The sequence below is a fragment of the Scomber scombrus genome, chromosome 20 (genome assembly GCF_963691925.1).
Source record: "Scomber scombrus chromosome 20, fScoSco1.1, whole genome shotgun sequence".
In the NCBI taxonomy this organism is placed as follows: Eukaryota; Metazoa; Chordata; class Actinopteri; order Scombriformes; family Scombridae; genus Scomber; species Scomber scombrus.
The window spans coordinates 9,631,906-9,651,659 of record NC_084989.1 but is presented as its reverse complement, the minus strand read 5'-3'; the positions used below and the strand labels follow the sequence as shown (position 1 = coordinate 9,651,659).

At 40.7% G+C, this 19,754-nt stretch overlaps 1 protein-coding gene across 1 annotated transcript in view; it reads left to right on the top strand.

The window, feature by feature from the left end:
• ofcc1 (orofacial cleft 1 candidate 1) overlaps positions 1-19,754 on the top strand; it is a gene marked incomplete at its 5' end in the record, with an annotated part of 74,942 nt that overhangs the window by 3,963 nt on the left and 51,225 nt on the right. The window contains 11 exons of the mRNA XM_062441978.1: positions 84-188; positions 832-915; positions 3,004-3,228; positions 3,517-3,614; positions 5,040-5,126; positions 5,473-5,549; positions 6,938-7,073; positions 10,617-10,859; positions 14,311-14,459; positions 14,690-14,804; positions 16,298-16,613. Of these exons, the coding sequence (XP_062297962.1) occupies positions 84-188; positions 832-915; positions 3,004-3,228; positions 3,517-3,614; positions 5,040-5,126; positions 5,473-5,549; positions 6,938-7,073; positions 10,617-10,859; positions 14,311-14,459; positions 14,690-14,804; positions 16,298-16,613 (1,635 nt within the window). The remainder of the gene's footprint in view (positions 1-83; positions 189-831; positions 916-3,003; positions 3,229-3,516; positions 3,615-5,039; positions 5,127-5,472; positions 5,550-6,937; positions 7,074-10,616; positions 10,860-14,310; positions 14,460-14,689; positions 14,805-16,297; positions 16,614-19,754) is intronic.

The window sequence follows — 19,754 nt, the reverse complement described above, 5'->3', positions numbered from 1 at the left end:
CTTCTTCCCTTCCCCGCCCCCCTTCCCCCACCAACTCCCAACCTCTCTTTCTCTCATTCTCTCGCCTCCCGCACTTTCCACAGGAAATGAACGTGCCCAAAATTACTTTGACCCAACGTCGGCGGAGCAGACAGACCCAAGGCATTGCAGGATGGGTGGGGTCAACACTGAAGATGAGCTGGAATTAAGTATGCCATTCACTGTCATAATAGTTCTCCTCGGTTCATTAAAGTGAGGTGAGAGAGATCACTGTTAGCAGGCTGCCATTTGTGACGGCAGGACAGTCTATGTAAATACACCAAGCGATGGCATCACTAGATTGGCTACCCAACTCGCTGTCATTGACGAAGGTCACGTATCATTGGTCAGTTTTCATTTCAGCATGCTTTTTCTTTCCCCTGTCAAATGACACATGCAGAGCCATATCAATAGTTTGCAGCCCCCTCCTAAAGTATACCTATTAAAAGCGAGCTCTTGGGAGCCAAGTAATATGCATGTTATAATGAAACATGGCTATTAATGGAGAAGCCATTTCACCTGTATCTTTTGGATATCACTGCCGTGTAATATCAAAGGATTCCCTAAACCAAATCTCATCATATGATGACAGGCCGGCTAACAGGCATGTTAATGCTCCTATTTCATTACCCCTCTGCATACACTTGATTTTCACCCCTCTCCAACCACAGCTAATATATATGGTTTGCATGTTAAGATGTGGTTTAGATTGACTTGTCTGATAAGTAGAAAGTAATTTTGTATCACACAAATGCATGTAATTTTCTAGCACCTTTGAAGGTATACTCATTTTATAATTGTTTTGACTTGCAGCAATATTGAATGCAGATGAAAACAGGCTGTATCAAAGAATGGCTGCATTGCTGGATGATGAAGATACCTTCATAGACATACCTGGTATGTATCCCCACATTACTTATTGTCATCATTTGAAAGTAGTAGGTTGGTGGTCCCAAAACTAAATTGCAAAATACAACATTTCCAACAATTACCTCACTTTTACATCACATAGCTTTATTGTAGAATCATTAAGATGTGAAAATTAGAAGTAGGTAAGAATATGAATTCACAATTCATTTTGGGACAAGGAATAATTTTGACTTGTGATCCTTTTTCAATTGACATGGTACTGAGTTTTTTGTTTTTGTTTTTCAGAAATACATGAACATTCTTTATTTGATATGCTGCACTTTAAGGTATTAAACTGTAGGTTAATGTGCTGCTTTTACATTAGAACCACTGTGATGACAATGGGTGCTAGTATTTTAGGTTCTTAGGTATCTTTAGGAAAAAGTCAAAACAGTGAAACTACATTCTCCACTAACATTGCTAGAATACAACACAGAACAAAGAATATGTCTAGAAATGGACCCTCACCAGTAGTGAGTGCTTTCTAAGCACAGCTATTGTTTCTCAGTAGGCGTGCCTTCTCTCATTAGCACAGTTTCATTTAAATATGTAGCAAACCAGGCAACATTGAGGTGGTTTAAGCTTAGCATTGTTCTGGGTGAAGACAGTCGCACCAGATCCTGTTGACATGACGCACATCTCCCTTGTAATTCCAGTGCACAAGTGATGGGTTTAGGCCCGCTTCAACACGGTAGAATTTAGCCGGCTCATATTATTTGCCATTGTCTTGGATTTAGCTGTACCACCGAGATTAGCAGCACCATCCATTGTCTTGGAATGTTCATGAAATCCCACAGTAAAAGTAAAGAGGATCTTGGATTAACACTTCTTCCATGCAATAGGCTGAGAGACAGTGAAGGGAAGAGAGAGAGAGAGCGCTCGTACTTCAGTACTGTTGGAGTCCAACTGCGATCACTGCCAGTTAGCACTTCACCAAGCTACAAAAGACTTCAAGACAATCACCTTATGTTGTTGTATGGATGCCTCCCACCGGTGTAGGCCGCAAGTCTTCTTTGCAGCTGCAGAACCAGATCATTGTATGTCAGTACTGATCCTGACATTTTGTGACTGCTTCTCGGGCCTTTGTCTTAGCTTTTACAGCCCGCCACAAAGCACCATACACATTTCACAAGAAAGAGCATGAAGTATTAATGAAATGGACAGTGGCCAGTACTGTAGACATTTTTTTCCTGAGCAAATTCCTGGACAAATCCCTGCTTTCTGCCTAAGATCTTTAGTTCTTTCTTTTTATCTCGATAAATTCTATTGCTTTGGCTTGAAGATGAAAGACCACAGAACTGGCATTCTATTCATTCTAGTTTTTCTGTAAGGCGCTATGCATTGATATCAGCTTCTATGTGAAGAGCATTAACCAGTGATAGCAGCTTTGGCTGTTACACATATTGGACTGCACACGTTGAATACACAGATGCTTAAAGAATTCCTTGTGCTTTCTACCAACGAGGCAGTGCAGAAACACTGAAAAGACACACATGGATCTACAGTAAATGATGCTTCTGTAAAGAATTCTGTCTTGGTGACTAAAAACGAAACAACTGTTGGGTTGTGTGTGGTACATGATGAATAAAACCATAAGAACTTATAATTAATATCAGTGTGAAGACAATTAAAAACAAATGTGATGTAATATTATCTTAAAGCCACTTGAAGAAGTAGTATGAGACAGCCACAGGCAAAAAGACATCCGCCCTCCTTCGATTCTATGCATAGAAACAGATTAGATATCTATACTCAGTTTTACAACATCATTTCGGCCTTATGTACCCATAAAGTTAGAAAAAACACCTGGTATTTATTTCATCATAAGATTCATATTTGTTCATGTATGTTCATATGAGTGTTTGTGTAAATTACAATCTTAGACTTCACTGTCCACCTGCATTAATGTCTGTAAATGCATACAATTCTCTGTGACCGTGTGTCTGGATGTGGTAAGTATGCGCATCCATCAGTATGTGTATGCATGTTCCAATGTTTATGTGTGCAGATCTATGTGTGTGTATGTGTGTTTCTCTGTGTGTGTCTGTGCATGCCCACTGATGCGTATCTCTCCAGGTACGCTGCTAGCCTCCAGGGATGAGGAGGTGTTAGAGGTGAAGGCGGGTGATCCGGTGCTTCAGCGGCGACTGCTGCTCCATGGTGGTGGTGATGCCTCAGGCTCCAGGCCCTCCCAGGCCCATAACATTGCCAAAGCCCAGGCTGCGGCTAATGCTGGGCTTGGAGGAGAAGCTGGACTGGAAGCAGGGAGGATGGTAATGGGCAAAGAGAGCACTGTAAAAAGTAATGATATCCTTTTATTCGTTTTCATATTTGATTTCTTATGTAGTATAGTATAGTATTGTATAGTATAGTATGGTATAGTATAGTATATTTGTATGTATATTTCATTATATTGTATGGTATAGTACTTATTTCAAATATGACTCATCAATCAATAAAGCGTTTTTCAATTTTTTTTAAAAAGTGAATGGTTTCCACTGAAAGTTTTTATTGGAAAACAATTCGGATTTTTAAAAAAGTAGGAGACTTTATATTCATTATTTTCTTATACATTATTATGTCCTGCAGTGAAGACAGCTGAGGAGGTGATCCCCCACTACGCCCAGCAGCTGAGGGAGTGTGTGCGACCTGACATGATCACGCTTGGCAGCCTTTCACTGCAGCAGGTCAGGGCTACAAAGAGGAATATCTGTGTCATCATCCCATATTCACCAGCACATCAGCCATGTCCATTATAGTGTGTATCAGTGGCTTTGGCTAATGGACAGAGTGTGTGCATGCGTGCGTGTACATTCATCTGTTTTTGTCTGTTCACATCCTGTGTGTGTACATATGTGTGTGTCTTACATACTCAGCTTACTAAGTTTCTTTCTCTTTTTTTATACTTGCTTCTTTGCTCTAGTTTTTGTCCCTAACCTTTTTTCTCCTCTGCTACCTTTTTGAAAGTTCTGCAATTCATTCTCAGTGTTTATGGTCTGAATCTCTGAATGCATTCAAATAAAATAGCTCTTTGTAGAACATGCATTCAAGATATTTCAGAGGTTAGATAACCCATTCATCCTTAGCTCAGAATGAGAGCGTGGATTTCAACTGTATAATCTTTGCTACATATGATATCCTCACACAATTAATTTATTTGTGGAGACAGTTTTGTTCTGTCTTTGAACTTTGTTGTGCATTATCATGCATATTTGTTTCTGACAGAAACTGAATTTTCTTGGTTCTTTAACCATCTTATTTTCCTTTTCAGGAAAAATAGAGCGTGACTACTTTTTATTTTCCAACTGTGTTGTGTGTGTTTTTGCGGGGAGGAGGGATTTTATGAACTAGCATTAAGATCTGAAGCTTCTTACCAAACAAGTGTTTGTACTCCATCAGTCAGAAAAGAAATGGGAGTGAACATAGGGTTTCCATTGTGTTAGGAAATCTAGATTGCAAAGAAACCCGAAAATTAACGCATACTGTATGTAGACAAAATGCAGAACTTCTATCCAATGTATTTTTAGTCGTAATCTCACTTGAAAAGAGAGTAGGAGTATCAAATTATGTGAATAGAGAGTAAATGTAATTGGGGAAAAATGGTTCAACAATGTCTCACCATCACTTGGAAGACACGGCAACAGTTGACTCATCCTCTCTTACTGGATAATCAGTAGCATCTACTGTGTACTGTATCAGTATTGGGATCAGTGTTATCTTATTCTGTATAATATGTATGCGCTCTCCTACTGTTTCCACACCCACCTCCCATTGAAAGCACATTATCCACCAGAGATTTCACATCTATTTTAAAAATAATAGTCTTTTTCTTCTTTCTCTATTCTGCCGCACAAAGCCTCTACAGGGCGAGACGCTGTCACTTAGCAGTGTCAATGTGTCTGAATGGTGAGTGTGAATGTGCTGACTGAATGTAAAACCGGCAGAAATACTCATCAAACGCTACATGTCTTTAGGGTCTGGCTCGGTATCGATTGCCTGCAGATTGCATTACAGTTGCTCCTTGTGCTTAATTCTGCCATTATGGTGTACCGCACTGTTTCATAAAGCTGCACTCAAAGAAAGTGTGCATGTGTATTTACACATAATTTCAGCAAGCTGCTCAGAAGGGACCGCTGAAGAAGGATGAGTGGGCAAAGAGAAAGAAGAGACTAATGGCCTTCTTCACTCAGAATGCTGTGGTAAAGACCCGTGTACTGCATATGTACTGTATGTGTTACTTTTTTAGTTATAGGTATATCTGCCCTCAAGACATTAACATTGGCGCTATGTGATGCTTATAGGTTATTAAACAAGCTGAACACATACATCCAATCACATTTGTATTCATTACATTTGTCCATAACATATTACCACCAAATTGTTAATGTTTAAGTGTTCAGCTTTAAAATGTGTTATTGAAGTCACACATAAATTAATATCTCACATTACAATTTTAAACAAGGTTGTTTAAATTGAATGAACTGTCAATTAGCTGATCACGTTAATGATGACTATGGTTGTTAACATAACTTTAATATTTCAAAGGAGCCCCATTCACAAAGAGACTGTGACGAGGCAGTGAGAGAGGCACCACAGCCCAGGCTGAACACACTGCTTCAGTGGTAAGTCCAGCCCATTTCATATTTCTCTCCCATATGTACAATTGATGTCACATGACTGTAATCATTAATTGTGTGAAAAGCATTTGTATTCCCACTGACATCCGAGAAGGCATGTAATTTATATGTCCTCTGCATGGCTTCTCCTGTCGCCGGGCATTGCATTGTGGGTAGTATGGCTCCAGGCCACAGAAATCTGTCCATGTCATTGGGCTGGAAGGCGCATCAATTCTTGGTCCATCCACTTAAGTCAGAGATCACACATCACATCTCATACCGAGAGCCCAGCGGGGAATCAGCTTAGCATGTTTAAGTTTTTAGTAATTATGGACTACCATGCTGGCTGACATGATAGAATCAAGAAACTACTGTACACATCAGTATCTTCTCTTATGTTTGGTTGTTTTATGGGTGGGTGGTAGTCGGACACCAGCCCTGTCAGATGAATGTGGTTCGGAGTTTAGCGAGATGACCTCCTCTCGACAGCCTTGAACCCTGTAAATTCCTTCTGATATCAATGGTGGGTGGCTATTAGACATGGGAGACTTTCTATGCATCACCTAGGGCTACATCTGCCTGAAATTGAATGAGAAATGATTTCACTTTTTCTCTGCCTATGCCTATGAAAGAAAAAAAAATAAAGAGGAGAGACACGGAGCTGAGTTGTGGTTTTTGTAACAAATGTGTAATTCATTTGTTTCCACTGTTTCTGATTTAATGGAGGTCGAGTAATTGCATTAGGAAGCACATTGTGCCTTGTTGTGAACTGATGAAAGCACATGTAATACTTTTGATAGGCGAACAGAGAGGAGGGAGAGAAAGGAAAGAAAGACCCAGTGCCTGCCTTTGATGCTGAGCATTTATTTGCTGAATTATCCTTCCTTTTACAAGCATCTTATCCCCAGTCACAGGCAGGCCAGGGCCCCTGTGATATTGCTTTATTTTGAGGAATTAAGAGAGGTGGCGAGGAGACAGAGCGAAGCAACCGCTTATTACATTACCACTGATAAGATTGAAAGGCTGAGAAAGGGAGAGAGAGAGAGAGAGAGAGAGAGAGAGAGAGAGAGATAGAGAGAGAGAGAGAGAGAGAGAGAGAGAGAGAGAGAGAGGGGGGGGGGGGGGGGGGGGGGAATAGAAAGAGAGAGAGGGACCCGGTGGAAAGTGTTTTGTTGTGGTGTTATTAGATTGAGCTGCTGTTGGCTACAGAGTGGAACAACAGAGAATCCAAAATGCAGGTGGCTGTTAACAGGGTTAGCTTCTTGTGTCTGTGTGTTTAATGTATGTGTGTGTGTGTGTGTGTGTGTGTGTGTGTGTGTGTGTGTGTGTGTGTGTGTGTGTGTGTGTGTGTGTGTGTGTGTGTGTGTGTGTGTGTGTGTGTGTGTGTGTGTTAGTGCACGTAGTATAGGAACCCTTGAAAGCCCGTCACTCAGAGCGCTGGGGGAAGGCCAAGAGGAAGCTACGGCCGAATACGGCCAGATGACAGAGCTCCCAGAATCCTCCTTTTCGGCATCACGGCCCCTGCGGCAGGTAAGATCTGTTTTCCACTGTGAGTGTGGACTGAGAAAAAAAAAGAAAAACACGCAAACAGGAAGTGACACACCCCTTAATCTCTACGAGGGTTGTGTCTCAGGAGAAGATATTGATCCTGAAGTATTTACCAATCGCCAAAAAAAAAGAAGAATAAATAAATAAATAAAAGGCGTGATTGGTTGTTCAAAAACAGTCAAATGATGTAATTATGTGAAATCCTGTGATGAATAGGACCTGTCAAAGAATGAGAAAAATGATGTCCCTTTTTTTCTAGTTTTTCAAATTCCTCCACTTCTTTCATTACACCAGTAGGTAGTGAATGTGCACATGCCTACACACACACATTCATGCACAGGCACTATACAACACTGAGCAAAAGGCTTCCCCATACAGTATGCTAACTATCCAGCCACATTGTTTTTATACAGTATATAAAGAATGTTTTCCTGCTTTGTGCAGATGGAGTCTGTGGTTTTAGGAACCTAAGTAGGAGGAAAAAGGAGTCTTTGGAGATGAAAAAGAGAACCAAGTGGGAAAGGGAGACGGAAGCTGCAGCTTTAGCGGTAGCATCACCAGCTGTGGGAGGAGTGTGCTGTTGTGTTGCATCTGGGGATGAGGCTGCCATGCCACCGTGCTGGCTTAAAGATGTAATGAATCTTCAGTCGGGGGCTTTCCTTCCAGGGTGACAACTGGCTTTGAGGAAGGTTGTAAATGCAGGGGAGATTGTGGTATAATTCCTCAGACTGGCGTTTGTGCCCCCCAGTCACCATTCGATTATCTCCCAAATTGCTGTGTTTCACTGAGATAAAGATTTTTTATGGCTTGCTGACTTGAAACAACCGGCACAGGCAGAATAGGGGGCAAAAGAGGGAGAGGGAAGGAGAGAAACAGAGAGAGAGAGAGAAAGCAATGGCCAAACCTGCCACGCATAGTAATTTCCTTTGGTAAATGACAAAATCTTTGTTTATATGACATTTCCCTAAAATTACTGCAGCGAGATGAATCTGAAATATAAAATGTCACATTTGGCATGCAAAACTATGAAAATATATTTCTGTGCAAAATTCATGGAGGCATTTAATTTAGAATGTGTTTAATAACTAAGGCAGCCTGCATCAGTAATCCTGCCCGGAGGTCCCAAAAAGATTGTCATATTTATTCTCTCCTTTCTTCACCCCCCTCCTTCATTCCGAAGCCAAAAATTTTTAAGGGTAAATGTTCATTGTTAATTAAGATTTACTAATTAAAATGAAAATAATTAACGAGAAAGCTTAATCTCTGAATATTAGCCCATACTTAGAAAGAAAGGAAGTTTTTGTATGTGGCATTTCCTGTCTCTATTAAGAGTGCATTTTGTGTGATCAGTCAATGTGTGGAAAGCCCTGAAAAGATATTTCAGCGAAAGGACGGCCGCTTGCCAGCAAAACCACGGAGGATCCCTCGCTAGAGCCTTTGATCTCATCTGTAGGAGTGCTGTAATGTTATGGCACTTTAGGCACAACTCAGGCTTGGGGCAAACAAACCACCTCTGATATGGAAAATTGGCTCACTTCACCTTTTACCTTCGCCTTGCTGTCTTGACTGGCTCTTACGATGCCTGTGCAAGCATGTGGGCCAGATAATAACAATACCTCTTAAACACATACGTAGTGCAAATTGGACACCGGTGTGATGTTATTTTTTTATTCTTTTTTTTCCTTTGCTTTTTCTTCTCATCCTCCTCTTCCTTTCCAGTCTTCATGCATGCATCTCTTTCCAGTGTGGGGGTTTGGAGGCCTCCATCACCTCCTCCCAAATGTGAGATGTGTGGGCTAAACCGCTTTGCCACCAATTATACTAATTTCACTTCTGCCTAAATTGTTTTTGTTGTTTTGGTATGCAAAGATGCTCACAGTGAGGAGATTGAGGGGCATTACTGCAGGGCTAAGCACACACCTTCCCCCCTCACAGACTGGCAGAGCAATGGGCACCGCCAGCTGCTGCTAGGTGAATGTGTGTGTGGTGTGTGCCTGGAAAAAGGGAAGGAACAGTCTCTGGTTGTTTTGTGACAACACTGTGCTCCAGTACACTGTAAAACACACAGTGGAGACAATGCATGAGCGTGTGTGTGTGAGCACATATAGCCCCTGAGTGCTACTGTGTCATCGATCGGAATTGAGGGCTTTAATTGCCAAACACTCAAAATTTGCCTTAGGGGGTGAACACAGTGTAACTATGAGAACATAAAATAAATGGGCATTAAGAGATGCAACTTAGATAATCAGAGAAAAATAAATGGTTACAATTTTACACAGTGTCCACAGGATCGAAAAAGGATGGGGTAGGATTGAAGGGCTTCCCAAAAATATTAGGAATCATCTCCTGTGGATGATAAATACTGTACACGTCAGATTTAATGGCAATACTTTGGTCAAAGTATGGGACAGACAGATTGTTGAACTAGCCAAACAACAGGGCGACCAGCATCGCTATTTAAATACACATGAATAGTGACGGCGAAGCGTCTCTGTTTAAGCCAAATTGACTTTTCATTCAGAGCTGTTCAACAGATGCCACGGGGGACAAAAGACTAAATATGTATTTATATTGTTCTCTTATTATGTTTCATAAAAAAACAAAACTGTCTAGCCAGCTTACCCTATTACTCATCTTAAGCCCTAAAAAAAAGGCACATGTCACCAAAAACAAACAAATAAACAACAAGTGGGATGATGTAGCCTGAAGGTTAGTGGGATGAGTTTGTTACACCAGAGGGTTGTTTTGAAACCTTCATCTGAATTGTCAATCTGGCCAGTGGGAAATAAATATCACTCAATAACCAAACTGCTGATGTGCCCTTGAGCAAGGCACTTAACCCCTAAATGGTTGAATGGAGATCAGTAGATGGAAGCCCGCAGCTGCACTGGGCATCTCCTATGCAAATGATTGCTTCACTGGGCAAACACACCCCTCTTGTTCAGCAGAGATACCTGAAGATAGTAAAGACGACTTCCCAAAAGGTGGAGAACTGTCAAATCAGATACACATTTTCTGTGTAGAATTTGATTATTCAGAGGTTGTCAAAGTTTGTATCTACCTAGCTGTGTCATACTGTCTCATCAGGGATACACTTGAATTGTATATTCAACTTTTTTATCCATCATACAGCAAAATCATTTGCTTCAATACTAAATTAACAATACAACATCTGTATTTCTGTGAGAAAATCTGGGTTTTACCTTTGCACATAAAAAGAATTACATAAGCAGTATTTAAAAACATGGCAACACTATACAGTAGGTTTAGAAAAAAGTGGAGAATATATAGTGTGCAGTTCTAGCTCTCACTAATGGTAAACATGGAGATAAGGAATGCATCAAAGGATGTGATGTAGGATTATGAATGAATTATTAGTATTGTGTTAATATCATTCATCAGTTCCATGTAGTGAGATGACAAGTGTGCCATCCCATTAGTTTAACTGTCCATAATCATAGAAATACTAGAGCTACTATAAAATACTGCTATCACATTAAATACTCTGCACCGTGTGTTTTGCAGATGAACCAGAGCACAACTCCTCAGCCTGTGGAGGTGCGTATATGTTGTCTACGGGCCACCAGAGACAAGCTTCCCAGGGGCCTCTACACTGTCAGTGTGGCCCTTCACAGCAGCCTGGGGGGTCCGGCCCTGGCCTGGTGCAGTAAGAAAGAGCAGCAACAACGGACAGTGTCCACTGACCCGGTCGAACATCGGGGACGCTTCTACGACACCGACCTACACATCAACCAGCACCTGTTCATGGTGAGGATGTTAACAGAAAGCGGATCATTTTACATTCTAAATCATGAATGGTGATGATAAGTATTCAGCAACAAATAGAAGTTGTTTCTAATTTTGGTTAGGAATGCCTCAGTATCTTAAAGCATTTTCAAAAACACAGTCCACAAGACATCAGAAATGCCTTGTTTTTTAGTTAAATGCAGATGGTTTACTTGAAAGATAAATATAAATGAATGAGTCATTACTTCAGTATGTTTCTAGTTTTGTTTAAATATTGGAGTTTGGTGAAACATAGATGAGGTAATTCTGACAAACAAATATTTGGAGTCCATGAATTCCAAATGTTTGGTTTGCAGTCAGCATTGACATTCACAATTAAGGCAGCAGAATTGAAACAGGAACAGAGAGATCTGAATTTGAAGGTACTTGTGACATTTGCATTTATTGACACTGATGTGTTTTTAATCAACATGGGAAGAAGAGAATCAGATTGGGCTTTGTTCATCCTTTAAGACCCTTTTATTTAAATTATGCTTTTGGAAGCTGCTTTGAATATTTCTTTTTTTTTTCCTTCCAAATATGTGTATGATGACAAAAAGTGGAATAAATATAAAACATATCTCTCATCTGAGAGCAATTCTGACAGTGGTAGACTCTGAATTCAAACACACTCACTTTCACTGACGCCTTTGATGTGAAATGCAATGGAAAATTTCAGTAAGATGTGATCCTAAAAACAAACAGTCCTCTCAGATCAAAGCAGACAATAAAACATGCCGTGCTAATATGACAGAACCTACCACTGCATGTTTAGTTTTAATTTTTTGTCACAGTATTTCCTAATTCCTTATCCTTTTTCCGTTTCTCTTGGTTTCTTCAGTTGCAGGGAAGACAGAGCAGTCTCTAGATTGAAAGGGTTATGAGAAGTTATAATACTGTAAAAGACGGAATATGAAAATATGCCACACGCAGCCTCTAGGTTTTTCTCTGGGGATCTCCATATGAATAAAACAACAACTTTTCAAACATGACATTTAATCCATGCATGTAAATCAAACCCAAGATCAATTATTCATTTATATAAGGAAGTAATGTTTTATTGGAATGAAAATGAAGTACAAATGCAGTGAAAAATTTAGTGTCTTTTCTACGTGTCTGTGAGCATCTGTAACATAGTTGAGCTGGATCGGGGGGCAAAAAGAAGACAGAGAAAAGTTATGCAGAATTGACTAAAGGGTAATATTTTTGGAAGAGTATGAAAAATCCCAACCCCCATTTCCAATGCAGAATGAAAGACTAAACATGTTTTCAAATTTGGTCCTTTTTTTGGTGAAACAACACAGCAGATTACATTAGATGAAATCCATGCATTTCACAACCACTTTCCTAAACCTCTTGATATGAAGGAAAACATCCTCTATAGAAGCTGCACTAATCTTAAAACCCACATGCTCATTTTGGATGGTCGATATTGACCAGTGGATTAAAAAAATCTTTGTTTATGTTTACTCATTGATGATGTGTGCACAGTACAAAAAGAAAACACAAGAGAAACCTTAAAACAGAAGCCACTAAATCCAGTGTCCCTCCTGATCCCATAGAGTTTTGTGCAGGCTCAGAAAGGGCTTCTTCAGTGTTCTGATGGCAACTCTAAAGGCCTTAGCTGGAGCATTTCGCACATGTGGACACTGTCAATGTGCTGGTGGGCGTATTCACTGAGCTCGAGCATCCTGATAATATTGTCTCCGGCTCCCATCAAGCATAAAGGACGGGGTAAAAGCTGGCATAAATTGAATGCAGACCTGGGATCTGATTCAGAGGTAAAAAAAGGTTTAAGTACGGCATGGTAAATGCCTCATGTCACTCTTCCTCCCTCCTCTCCTCCCCAAAACCTCGGCTGTGCTTTATTGACAGACCTGTTGTTGTTGTCCTCATTGATAGTGGTGGAACCGCTGATCAGATTTGTCTGAGACTATCAGGATTGGCTTGGATGTTTTCTCTCTCTCCTCTTGCCCACACGATAGCGTGCGATTTCAGGAGTGCTTGCAGTGCCTTCTAAGAGGAAATGAGGAATTAGTGATGGTAGGAGGAAGCCAGGAGCTTATTTTACTTTCCTCCCTCTCTCTCCCTCATTTTTTCCTTCTTTTTTCATTCACCCTTTGCTTTGTGTGTCTGGGTTGGGATTTAGACTGAAACAGTGCAGTTCAGTCAGAGATGTCTTGGATATGCTGGCAAGTGGGAGCCCTTGAGAAGAGTCAGACCCACGGTCTTTGTTCAGTTTTTCACCAAACGGGAAGATGCATGAGATTGTATATTTTAATATTAAAAAGAGAAGAAGGAAGGAGACAAAATAATGAAAGGTTCTAGAAAGTACATTGTGGGATCTCTTGATTTTAATCTGTTTTTTTCCCCTTTTTAATATTTTTTCATATAGTATGTTTTGGTCATTGAAAAAGCATTGAGCCCAATGAAATATGTTTTTTTCTCTTTTTTGTCTGAAACATGATATTTGTAATGGTTTAAGAAACCATGGAAAGCAGGAAAACACTGAAGCACATGATGTAGTCTCAGAAACCACACAGTAACACAGCACTTCCTGCATACACATATATGCTAATAAGCACACATGTCTACATGCAGGCATTACACACATGCACTCTCACATGCACACACAAATTACTATTTATGCAGGTCATATTTCTTACAGTAAATGCATAATATGATATATCCTCAATATCCATAATCCGTGATATTATGCCATAAATTTGTGTCCTGAGTCAGACACTACTACCCATCATTTCACAGGTGCATACCAAAAGTAGATTAACAGGGGGGTGGGAGGGATACACATGATTTATGTCTTAAAACAAGTCCTCTGCGTTTTCCATTACAACTAATAAAGGGATAAAATATTTCCACCCAGTGACTGATGAAGTGGCACGCACCTCACTGTCAGTTCATTTTTTTTTAAAGCAAACCCACCGTTCTCTGAGTAAATAAGAATGTATGTTTGCCATCGACTGCAAACCACTAACACTTTTTGCCTCGTGCAAGTTCATCAGTTTGATTGATGGTTGTCCTCACTGTGTAGCATATTAGGTAACCGTCATCTCATACACTTACAACGGCAACATTAACTCCTCCACCCTGTATTTAATGCTGACAGTCTTTATCATTCCAACATCAACTTTTAGGCAGTTTGCTAATTTGGACAGGTAAGAATGGCAGTTAAGAAGGAACACAATTTTAAGGAGGATTCAAGTCAAGGATGTAGATAAAGTGGCTCCCTGAGGGCCCCCTTCCTGTTTTTTTACCTTCGGTGCGTCTGTTCTTGGTTACTCAAGTAGTTCTGTATATTTGGTGCTTATTTGTCTGCATATGTAAGTGTGTGTGCCTCCAGGCACGCATGTTCACCTGAGTTGAATTTCGCAAGACTTTGTGCCTTGCTTTGTGCCTTGCTTTGTGTCTGCAGATCTTGCCTGCAGCCTGTGAGGTTGTCCCCTCCATGGTCCTGGTATTCCAACTGATTGCGCTACCAGGAGAGAGTAGCCACATTAGCACCGTGCTGGCTTGGGGGGCATTTCCTGTTTGTGGCCCAAGCCTGGGTCTTGTCCAGGGCAGGTAGGTCAATGGTAGATCAGAGTTGCACCTGAAGGAGTTTGTACTTTGAGTAGTACACACAAGTATTTCAGGTCCCTTATCCACAATCATTCCCAGCAAAATCATCACATCACATACTTTAAGTTTGGAGAAATGTATCTTAACGTGTTAAACTGACTGTTCATGAACACTCTCACTATCATGTATCTGGTTGTATGGTTACTTTTACTGGTTATCTGTCACTGACTCAGGTACAAAACCCCGATGACCAGGGGAGAACCCAACTCACAACTGGACCAGTTTAAAAAAATTGAAGCCCTCATCTCCTCTGATCTAGACCACTGGCTGTGCAACTTGTACTTCCAGGTGTGTATTTGTGTGTCTGATTAGGAAACATGTGCATGCACGTTTCTTTTGAAGATTCCTATCTGTTGTTTTTTGCATTCTATACTTGTAATTGCATGCAGTGTAAGTTGTTGCTTTTGACTAAGTCTGAATATTAAACTGTGTGCATGTGTGTGCATGTGCTTGTTTGTGTGCATCCTTTATTCACTCTGAACCTCACCTATCATGTGGGAGGCAGGATTGTGGCTCTGGGTAGATAGGGGTTTGGATTTTTCATGATAAAAAGCTTTTACAGAGAAATTGGAAATTGGCCCCAGAGAGCAAACAAGAACCACATCTTTACCCAACAATTCTTGATGCATTGGAGCTGATGCATTGATTAGATTAGTAAACATCTTAATTGAATTAAAAGGCAGAACAAAGCCTTCTGTCTTGGGTTTGTCTCTTTATTTGTCCCTTTGACTATGACATGTTGTTTGTATTAGTACATTATCATTACCGTTGTCTACGGTTGCTTTGATTCCTGAAGGGATGTAAATTGCCATATTTGTGCAAATCTTTGCAGATGAATAGCACAATAGGATGTACAATATTCATACTAATTACAATTATGGCCTTTATTGAATTATTTTATGTCAGCATGGCACACTGTGACAAATACTAATAGTTGGCCATTTCTGTAGTTTGATCACAAACACCTGTAATGTAATTGCACACACATGCTGTTTTCCCACAAACAATGGCTGAATGGTGATGCAATGGAATAATATGAGCATAACTGCTGATGGCATTAACATGAAGAGGTTATATTAATGTTCACTGAACCCATGTGTAGACCTCGAACACACAGAGCAACCCAGTCACCAGAATAAAATGTTGGCATTGTACGTTTCTGCAAACCACAGATAGTTTGAAACTCTATGTTTCAATATATTAATTATGTAGCATATCAACATTTCTACAATACATATCATAGGGACAGTGATGTAGTTAAGATGACATCTATATGAGCTGACTTCCATGTTAGGAAAAGATGTATTGGGTGGTTGGCTAAAGGCTGCTTGGCAGAAACTATCAAAATCATCAAAACAGCAGAGACCACTGTTCAAAAGCACTGCTCACTTCCTGTTTCAAAGGTGTCAGGACTTTTGCAGCCCTTTTTCTGGCAATAAAACCACATAGTTTTGGTGAGATGTTGGGACTTTTGCAGCTGTTTTTCTGGTGACAAAACCGTTTTTTGGTTTAAATAACCCAAACTATGATCTTTTCCTAACCTTAACCAAGTGTTTTTTGTGCCTAGCCCTAAGCAGACCATAACCACAACACTGTCACACCATAAAACATATTTTTCAACTAGTAGCAGCCATTTAATGCTGCATTTAATGACACACAAAAAGCTTAAAATGTAATCAAAACACATCCATGGTTTTCAGAAATGTACAATGCCAACATTTTATTCTAGCGATTGGATTGCGCAGAAACAGACTGCTTCCTTCTTGTTTGTTGTGTCTTAGGTAAAGAAACTCCCGCATGGAACATCTGGGGTGCCGGAGCGCTCCGTCACCCTATCGATACCCCTTTCAAACCCCCCAGTCATGCCCCAACCTGAGGTCCATCACGAGCAACTGCCACACCAGCCCCAGTCCCCATCACGGTCCCAGCTCCGTCCACAGGCCATGCATCCCCAGTCCCAGCTGTACCCCCAACACGAACCTCATGTGGGCCCCAGCAGTAGAGCAGGAGAGCCAGCTGTGGTACATTCTCACCAGGGGTCTCCTCTCCACCTGTTGGCTGATTCTGCTTGCTCTTCCTCATCTTTGCCAGGTAGGGGTCCAATGTTAAAACCCCCGACTATGCCACAGTGGGGAGAAAATGTCACCCTAATGTCAGCCAGCATTGGGATGGGAAGAATGGCAGGCCTCACTTACAGCACTTTTCCGCTGAGCTGAATGTGCTTGAGGGCAGGGTTGGGTAGACAGTGGGAAAAGCTTGACAGACAGAAGTTAAATCAAACAAACTGGTTTAGATTATATGCAAAAAAGCAACAGATACTGTAGTATTAATGTTGGTTCAGGTAAATATTGGAGCAACAACCACAGCACTGATAAACCCAACTAAAAGGCTTGTAACTCATTCAGATAAAGCTTTTTGATAAAATAACCACTACTTAAATAAGTAAACAAAGTCTCATAAGTGTGATGACATAGCGCTGGGTAAATGTTACAATCATCTAAACGGATAAAATGACACCTTTTTAAATTGAATGATAACGTTTATATTTTATTGTTTCCCATTTTCTTTTTATGATGGAGCTGAAATAGATTAGCAGCCACACATAAAACTGTTTATGCGATCAAGCTATTTAAGGAAATTTCTGTAAATAGTCAGTGGTATGTCTGGCAGCCATGTTTAAACTCACCGGTTTTCAATTCAACAAACATGTACAGTAATTGGATTTTATGAGAAAAATGTTTGTGCAGAAGAACAGTGTTGAATAGACTTTCTTTTTTTGCCTGTCAGATGTTCAAACTGTATCTTTGTGAAGTATTGGGAGCCTCACTGTCCCTATACATCCACACATTGCAGTGCTATTTCATGTATTTAGTGCCTAACTAGTCTTAACAAAAAAAAAAGCCGTTTGACTTGGCAGACACAAATGTTTTCCATGATTTTGTCATTTACTGTGATACTGCAATAAAGTAAAATCTTTTTTTTGTGTGTTCTACCTTGATAAACACTTCATTGCTAGACAGCACATGGAGAATTAGAGATGTCTACCCTCTAATTACTGAGTTGTAACGTTAAATACTGCAGTTTTGGTCTGAGACGGCTTCTCTGCAGTCCAGCGAGGTGTCGGCTGCTGTCGACCTGTAAGCCGTCATACATTTCTAATAACTGTCCCGATTGCCTCGTGATTAATACTGAAGCTTCAAATGTAATCTTCATTTCACATCACCTTTTTTGCAGAGGCAACAGGACATAGAACAGTGGCTCTGTGGTTAGTGTTGTTGCTTCACAGTAAGAAGAGCCTTTCTGTGTGGAGTGTGCATGTTCCCCTCATGTTTATGCGGTTTTCCTTCGGGTGCTCCGGTTTCCTCTCACAGTTTGAAGACATACAGGTCAGATTAATTTGAGACTTACATTTCCAGGTGTGGATATGATTATGTTTCTGTGTGCGGACTGGTGCTCCTTTGCTTTTTTTTTTTTTTTTTTCAATGCATGCTGGGATAGGTTATATCCCTAATATGATCTCAAATAGGTGTGAGGAGTATATCTGATACAGTAAATGAACTTTCCTGATTATCTGGATTAGGTGCCATGCTTATCTGGTGGTCTGTGCTGACTAATGTCATATCACAAATGCAACCACATCTAGAGGTGGCTAATGAATTCTGTTAATAGCAATAAGAATCCACTTCCTTGTTTTAAAAACATACTATTCTTGTTACCCTCCTTGTTTCAAGTCATTCAACATCCTGGTCATTGCCAGGAATCAAATACAGGCTCATTTGGTATTGATCTACTACAAAGGCGACTGGCTAGCTTCTTTGTTATTAATACATCCCCTCTTTTTTTTCCTTTCCTTTTTTTTTTGCACGCACAGCTCATCTTTATTTAACAGTCCTCAAAAGTTTCTGGGGTGCTCTGCTTTAAACATCACACAGGCTTTTTAATTACAAATGAGTTGTGACAGGTCTGCTGGGTAGCACCCTGGCCCATTTTAAACGTGATGCCGGCTGACAGCTTGGCAGTGTTCTCCCAGCACTGAAACATGTGGAAGAAATTGGTCTTTTACATTTCACAGCTTGTCGCTTCCTCCGCTGGCTGACCTGTGACCCCCCACAGAGATCCTAACGCCCACAAGGGAAGTGTCCCCAACGAACTGACTGCCTTTCCAGAGAGAGGGAGAGAGAGAGAGAGTGAGAGCGAGAGAGAGAGAGAGAGAGAAAGAGAGAGAGAGAGAGGGAGAGGGAGAGAGAGCGAGGCACTCACTATGGGAGATTTATGTTCTACCACACAAGGCAAGAGGTACCAGGTCTCTTCAACACACATGGCTGCATACTCAGGCTCACACACAGAAATAGTGCACACACATACTTGCAGCCAGGTGAGGAGGTTGCTTGGGAAGTGAACCCGATCCGTAAGTGAAACAACGGATCAAAAGGTGTCCTGCACAACACCTCATCCACGCCGCTCCCTAAGCCGACCTGACGTTTGCGCCTCATTTGCATACAGATCTGTTCATGTTGCATTACCTCTGGAGCGAATTATGGCATTCAGATGGGGAGATTACGTCAAGGTTGAAGGGAGTGATTGGATGGACAACTTTAACCTAGCCAAAAATGGAAATCCAATTCAGCGAGGAAAAGAGGAACAAATTATCCCCCGTTCTGCAGTCCTCTGTCAAGTCTGGGGGTTTCAGACATTTCCTTCCCATTTCATGCCTCCCTGTTTCTGATGTGTGGTTGTGTGGAGATCGCTTTCTTTGTGCGTGTGACGCCAGCATTTTCCTCATTACCCATTTGTCTCAGAATCAGGACAAGTATATGGAGACCTCTTGTCATTGCGATAACGTACACACAGCAGAGCTTGACAGTGAGACTGGAAGTTTGTATTCCTGAGGCCTTAAGTTAATTAATCCCCGTAGAAAAATCACAGTGCGCAGTGAGGTGTCTATTACAGAAAAAAACCTGACATTCTCTCTGACAAACTCTGACAAGTTTTGATCAAGAACTCTGAAGATTACTGTAAATGCAGTTGTGTTTGCATTGATGTTTTTGCGTTTCAGATTCATTTGCTATTGGATGATAATAACTCTATATTACCTCAGTTGACTTGTCCAAGCATAATGAACTGTATTTGGCTTTTTAACATGGAGATTAGCTAGAGGCACACTGGGTTAAGTGACCTTTCACATTAACTGAATGATCTAGTTACATTGGGTTTGTTTGAACCCAAATGACTAATTAG